The 7,374-nt window shown below is 50.3% G+C and overlaps 1 protein-coding gene across 1 annotated transcript; it reads left to right on the top strand.

The window, feature by feature from the left end:
• On the top strand, window positions 1–3,141 carry LOC128850836 (olfactory receptor 14A16-like). Its single transcript, XM_054055849.1, has 2 exons — window positions 1–56; window positions 2,202–3,141. The coding sequence occupies exon 2, from the start codon at window positions 2,224–2,226 to the stop codon at window positions 3,139–3,141; it is 918 nt and encodes a 305-aa protein (XP_053911824.1). The 5' UTR covers window positions 1–56; window positions 2,202–2,223.
• The last annotated feature ends 4,233 nt before the right edge of the window (window positions 3,142–7,374 follow it).

Genomic DNA, 7,374 nt, shown 5'->3' with positions numbered 1-7,374 from the left:
GGCTGCTCCTCTGCTGCTGAGCTGGGCTGGGCTCCTGAGACTGAGGGAGCTCATGCTCTGCCCAAGAACTCCACAAAGCCCAGCAGGGAGAAGGGAACTTCCATGGTTTCTGAGATGAGCAAGGCAGAGAGAGCTTAAAGATGGTCGGGAGTGGGAGGATGATTGAGAGGTGACTGGAGGAGCAACCTCTGCAGTCCTAGACACGGTGAGTCTGGGTGCAGGGCAATGCAGCTGTGGATCCTGGTGGCATCTCCTCAGCTTGCAGAGCCCCCAGCTCATGGGATCTGCGAGGAGGGGGCTCTTGTGAGGCACTTTGGAAGGGCTGTGAAGCCAGGGGTGCCCTGGGCTGTCATTCAGAGCAGGTTCCCTGCACTCCAGGCTCTGGGTGGTGGGAACGGGGACTCTGCCACCTGCCAGGGTCAGTGCTCAGCCTGCCTGGGGAGCTGCCCATGGACCTGTGGGAGAAGCTGTGGGGGAAGGAGTTACCCCCCGGCAGGGCAGAACAGGGTCCTTCTGCTGTTGAGAGGGTGCTGTGTGTGTCAGGGCTTCTCAAAGATCCAAGGTGCAAAGGGTGCTTTTGAAGAATGGCATCAAGGCAGCATTCACCTGGAAGGGATGGAGTCTGTGCTTTCAGGTTTCCACTCCTGCTTGGCTGGGGGGGCAGTGGGAGGTGGGAATTTATTTCTCTCTTCTTGAGAGACACTGGGACTCCAGTTCCCGTTAGGATTTTTCTGATCTGCTCCTCAGCCCCTGCACACCCAGAGGTGCCCCTGAGCAGTGCCCCACTGCCAGGAGGGCTCTGCAGGGCAGAGCTGAGCACACAGTGGGTGGGGTGGGCTCTGTGAGCACAGACAGGGAGGAGATCCTGGGACAGAGAAACAGCTCTCAGCAGGGACAAGCTCCAGGCAGAAGAGACGTGGGCAGGGATGGAGAAGGATTTGCTCCCATTAGCACCATGGGAAGGGGGGATTCAGGATCCTGCCTGCCATCCCCTGCAGAGCAGGCACCTGCCATGGAGCAAACCCAGGCTCTCCTCTCCTGCCTCTTCTCTTCAGGCCGGGTGGTCAGTCACCTTCTCAGCAGCCTCACCCCTTCAAAGGAGAGATTACCACCCCACCCTAACTGTCTGTCTCTGTGCTGGCTCCATCGGCAGCAGCGCTGTGCATGTCTCCCTCTTTGCTCTCCTGCTTTGCTTCAGGTTCTTATCACTGGACCTTCTGGGATGGGGTTTGGGTTAAGCTGCAGTTCAGAGAGCCGTCCTGTGGGTTCTGCCATGCAGGGAGTAAAGGGTCCAATCCCTCTCCTAATTGACAGGTTCAGGGCAATGCAAATGAGCAGATTCTCCTTTCAGGACACCCCAGATTTAGGACATTCGACTCATTCCCTGATGAATCCTACTGGGCTGCAGGCTGCCCTCCGGAAGGGCACAGCTCTCCCATGATATCTCTGTGTTATCCAGCAGTCCCATGGAGAAGAGACCTCAGATCTAAGGCCATGGAATTGCTGCTCATCGTCTGCATGGAGGCAGCAGCAATGAGCCCTCTGTGTCCCTGGCTGGGAGGGGAGAGCTGAGATCCCCCTCAGGTAGGAAGCATGAGGGTATTTGGAGATCTGCATTGGGAAACCGGATTCCTCTGCTCCCAGCAGTGCCAGTTTCTTTTGGGGGGAACACCTGAGTGCAAAAGTCCTCCAGCACAGGGCAGCTGAGACCAGGGCTGATGGACAGACCGTCTGTGCTCACTCGGAATTAAAGGAGAGCCCGTTTGCTGTCAGGACTCAGGAGACTTCACTTGGAGTGAAGCGGAAGAACCAGGAGTTTCTGCATCAAAACCATCCTGGGCTGTGTTGGGGCAACCAGAACAGAAGACACAGAGCAAAATCCCCTCAGCTCTGCTCTGCAGTAGGGTGGATGGAGCAGGACAATGCTGGAAAGCTCTTTGATATCAGGAGTGGATTCATCCTTAGGTCACCCTGTGTTCCATTCCCCTGTTGCTGTAGGGCAGCACTGACTCCTGCAGAGGTTACATCACAGCCTTCTGCTCCCTGGGGCAACCTCAGAGAACCAGAGCTTGTGAAAGGGACCTGCCAAAGGTCCTCCTTAAGAGAAGAGGCAGATTGGGGGTGGTTCTATAAGAAATAACTTTGATTTTCATCAGAGAACTGTCCCCTAAGTTGTCTATGTCTTTTCTGTCTTTGAAAGTGCCCCATGTCCAGAGGCAACAGATGTCCAACAGCAGCTCCATCACCCAGTTCCTCCTCCTGGCATTTGCAGTCACACGGGAGCTGCAGCTCTTGCACTTCTGGCTCTTCCTGGGCATCTACCTGGCTGCCCTCCTGGGCAATGGCCTCATCATCACCACCATCACCTGTGACCACCACCTCCACATCCCCATGTACTTCTTCCTCCTCAACCTCTCTATTCTTGACCTGGGATCCATCTCCGCCACTGTACCAAAATCCATGACCAATTCCCTCTGGGACAATAGGGCCATTTCCTACTCAGGATGTGTTGCACAACTCTTTGTCTTCATCTTCTTTATTGGAGCAGAGTATTGTCTTCTGACCATCATGTCCTACGACCGCTACGTTGCCATCTGCAAACCCCTGCACTACGGGACCCTCCTGGGCAGCAGAGCTTGTGTCCACATGGCAGCAGCTGCCTGGGGCGCTGGGTTTATCTATGCTCTGCTGCACACAGCCAATACATTTTCCCTGCCCCTCTGCCAGGGTAATGCTGTCGACCAGTTCTTCTGTGAAATCCCTCAGATCCTAAAGCTCTCCTGCTCACACTCCTACATCTGGGAGTTTGGGCTTCTTACCGTTAGTGCCTTTGTAGCTTTTGGCTGTTTTGTTTTCATTGTTGTTTCCTACGTACATATCTTCAGGGCAGTGCTGAGGATCCCCTCTGAGCAGGGACAGCACAAAGCCTTTTCCACGTGCCTCCCTCACCTGGCCGTGGTCTCCCTCTTTATCAGCACTGGAGTATTTGCCTACCTGAAACCCCCCTCCATCTCCTCTCCATCCCTGGATTTGGTGGTGTCGTTTCTGTACTCAGTGGTCCCTCCAGCATTGAACCCCCTCATCTACAGCCTGAGGAACCAGCAGCTCAAGGATGCAGTGTGGAAACTGATATCTGGATGATTCTCTGAAGCAATGAACTGCTCATTATCTGCTGCATAGCAGTTATCCTGCTTCTGCAACTGAGGAGCTGTGGTCCCCCTGTGTTGAAACCAAATAAAACACCTTCAGTGACTGCGTTCTTTTTCCTGAGATCTTTCCCTTTTCTTACTGGTCGGCTGTGTAAATGTGGAGCTGTACTCTCTATGTGTTTCAACAAAAGAAAGAGATATTCAACGACATTTGTTTCCTGATATCTTTCCTCCAAAACCTTTTTTGAGTTGCAGGGACAGTTTCTGTGGGCATGGGTGGAGGGGAAAAGAATTCCGTCATGGCAGCCCTGCCAGGCACCAGCGCTTGATCTCCCAGAGCTGTTCTCCCTCCCCTTCCACACTCTCCTCCTCACCCCTTGCCTTGCTGGAAGGCCTGAGGGCTCTGAGCTTGGTCACAGCGGTGCTGCGTGGCAGTGCTGTGCCCGCAGGCAGGGACAGGCAGTGGGCACTTGTGGGACAGAGCTGCCTCCACAACAGCCTTTCCATAGAGCAAAGGGATCTCCTCAGGGCAGAGCCTGAAGGCTCAGGGCTTCTTTCAGGGTTTCCCTGAAGTGCATGTTCAAGAACCTGAGCCCTAGATGAAATCACCGATGTAAAGATAAGCACTGCAGGTGTGATGGGTTTGGGAAGGCTATAGTTTTCTTTCACATCCAGGCCTCCTCTGGTAGATCTTCAGGACAGGGTCTGGTCTGTGCCCATGTGCCCTGGAGCACCCACAGAACCTGCCCCAGGACAATCATCCTGGAGTAGCCCCTCAAAATCACCATTCCCAGCACTGCCCTCTCTCTCCAGCTTGGAGACATTCTTTGTCCCTCTCAGGAAGGACATGGAATGAGGAGGTCAGAGTTAATGTTCACACTGTTCAGATGAGATAAGAGCACGTATATCACGTGCGTTTGGTGAGATGAACCCAAGAGAATACAAATAGCCCTTCCTTGGCTTCCATGAAGGTCTGTGGGACAGAAAGATTCTCAAGGTCACATCATCGTGCGGTCAACATCCCAAGAGTGAGTGCCTGAATGCAGGACTGGGATGTGCTTTCTTGAACTGAGGTCCCTGTGTCCATTCCTCATGACATGAGGCATCTCAGACAAGTACAGTGTGGTGGGATGCACCACAGGTCTGAGATGCGTCTGATTCTCTGGGAGTCCAGAGAAAACCTGTGCCTTTGTGTGTAAGGGTCACAGTACATCTTTGGGTACATAAGGAGTCCACGAGGCCAGCTCAGACATGGACTCCTGACAGAACCCTGGCATTTCTGTGTGCGACTCCAGGAAAAACCCTACCGGTCCAGGGAGATTCATCTCACCTGCCTTGGACAGGCTCAGTGTGAATGTTTCTGCCTGCTGCATCACCCTTGCCTGTGACCCTTGAATGTGCTCTCAAAGTTGCCAGAGCAATCAGAGCAGTTCTGGGGTCCTTGGAAAAGGCAGATGTGGGTGGCAAATGTCCCGCAGGCATTTCCAGGCCCTTGAAGGACAAGAAAGGTGTTGAGAATCAAACCCCAAGCGCAGAGAGAAGGAAATGCAGGTAGGGAATATACCGGTAGAAACCAAATATGGAAAGATACGTGTCGTTGTTGGGATGGACACAACATTCAAAAGTTTGTGAACAAAAGCCAAACCTTATTGTTTTACTGGCCTCTTTATATTTTTTGTTATCTATCAGGCTGTGTTCATATACTAAAGCTGTTAAAGTGATTTGCTCAACTGCTCTGTCCACGTGCCTAAAGCTTTACTATGATTCGTTGAACAACACTGTCCATTTGCTACCTGTATCTACTATTTTTCTTGCCAACTTTCCATTAGATGTTACTTGTTTCACTTCCGAGATTCTTCTTCCAGACTTTCCAGCCTCGCTATGGGAACACGTGTATGTATTCAAGGTCAATATCCATTTTCTCTGAGTCCTCACACCAGCTGTGGACTTCCACAATTCCCCCTTTTTTGTATTTGTGCTACAAAAATTTTCCCCACAGTCCCTTGCAGGGCCCTTTGCAACAAACTGATCAGAGAAGGCAACATTAATAACACAATTACAACAGTAACCAGAGTCAACAGCCCTGTTTTTATCAATGATAACAATCACCCTGACAGTCCCCATCCTTTAAACAAGCTATTCAACCAATCTGATCCATCATCTACTTGTAACCTTTTCACCCCTTCTTTTAGAAGCTGAATGCTTTTATATATTGTTTCCGAATGATCCGACAAACATCCCTGTCTGCCCCGTTAACAGCTACGTCAACAGCTACCCCAATAAAATTCCACCACTGGAGTTTCCATAACTACGGAGATAAAGAGCAATGACTGTGCTGGAGATGTACCCCTTTTCTTCTTATTTCTCTTTGCCACAAGCTCCTACATTCCCACAAGCACTGTTAGTGATTCCAAGGTCTTTTAAGCCAGTTAGCAACCTTCAGAACAGCGGCCGCTTGCTCTGCGTTTGCTGCTGATATCATGGGCACACCAAGGCATCGGCCGCCTGTGTTGGTGCACACACGACAAAGGAATCCTTTATGCTCGCGCTGATTCAGGGGCACAGTCTTTTCTCATCGAGTTCAAATCCGTACACGCTTTCTCCCATATCTCCTCCTTTTCTGTTTGCAATCATCACAGCCTTCAAGGGTAATCTGTAATGAACAACTGTTATCTAAACACCAGTCTAAATATTCTATTGTAATAGAGAAAAAATGTTAATGGCTCATTTCCAGTTATTTGTACTATTCTTTTTCTGCCTTTAATGATGATACCTGCAATTATCTGAATTGGAATAAATATGGTGTTCTTAGGTTGATAAAAAAACCCACTCTAATATCACAAGATCTGAAAGCACAGGTACCCATTATGCTATCAGACCAAACGCCTGACAGAGTAACAAAACCAAACAAACACATTGGATGACCATCGAGTCGTCTCTGGGCTTTTCTCTGAGTAACGGCTTTTTCAATTTTGTCCAAAGTTTGTTGTGCTTCACTCGTAAGAGTACGAGGTGTTGTTAAAGCCATGTCTGCCTTAAGAAGATGGAATAATGGATTTATTAGTAATACCCAAATAAGGTTTAACCCAAATGATTGTTCCTCGTAGCTTTTGCAAATCGTTTAAAGTTTTAACTGCTGTTTGCAATTTTGCTGAGGTTCAATTGTGGCATCTAAAATTTTCCACTCACAGTATTTCCAGATTTGGATTTTTTCAGGTGCGATTTGAAGGCCAATTTTCTCCCATACAATTTTTGAAATGGTGTTAATTGAGGTTTGGGTGATATACAGCTCAACCGCTCTGTCCACGTGCCTAAAGCTTTACTATGATTCGTTGAACAACGCTGTCCATGCGCTACCTGTATCTACTATTTTTCTTGCCAACTTTCAATTAGATGTTACTTGTTTCGCTTCCAAGATTCTTGTTCGGGACTTTCCAGCCTCCTTATGGGAACATGGTTGTCTGTTGATGTCAATATCCATTTTCTCTGATTCCTCAGACAGCTGTGGACTCCCACAGGGTGACACTGATGGTGACCTCACACCCTCCTGCTGCTGCTTTGAGCTCATGAGTCAGATGCTCACTCCTCTGTGCTGTGCATGGGTTCTGCTGATGATGGTTCCTCCAAAAAGCCATATTCAGTTGTGTTTAAGCATTATTGTGATGTCATCAGGAGCCCCACACAAGCCGTGTGCCTGCTCTTTTCCCAAAAGCTGCTCCAGCACCAGTGCAATCCCAGGCTTGTACACAGCCATGTGCCTTCTCCTGGCCCACCCACCACTCACCCACAGGTGACCTCCTGGCATCTACAACTGCCATGTCTGCTCCTGGTCTATCGGATGTTCAGATACCACTGACACCCAAAGGAGCTTCACAGGCCATGTGCCACCTCCTGGCCTATCACCTGCTCAGGCACCGGTGACCTCACAAGCACCTGCACCATCTACAGGCCTTCTCCTGACCTATCAGCTCCTCAGGGGGGAGTGACCTCATAAGAACCTGCACAACCCATGGGCCTTCTCCTGGCCTGTGGAGGAATCAGACACTAATGACCTCACCAACACCTACACAAGCTTCTGTCCTTCCCCAGGCCTGTTGGTTCCGTGGGAATCAGTGACCTGACCACCATGTATCCAACCTTTTGCTCTCTCCCCGCTTATCAGGTACGAGTGAACAAGTGACCTCACAAGCTCCTACAAATGCCACGAGTCTCCTCTTGGCCCATC

This window comes from Cuculus canorus, unplaced genomic scaffold (genome assembly GCF_017976375.1).
Source record: "Cuculus canorus isolate bCucCan1 unplaced genomic scaffold, bCucCan1.pri scaffold_93_arrow_ctg1, whole genome shotgun sequence".
Classification (NCBI taxonomy): Eukaryota; Metazoa; Chordata; class Aves; order Cuculiformes; family Cuculidae; genus Cuculus; species Cuculus canorus.
Note: the sequence above shows the minus strand (reverse complement) of the source record. Positions and strands in the feature narration are given on the sequence as shown.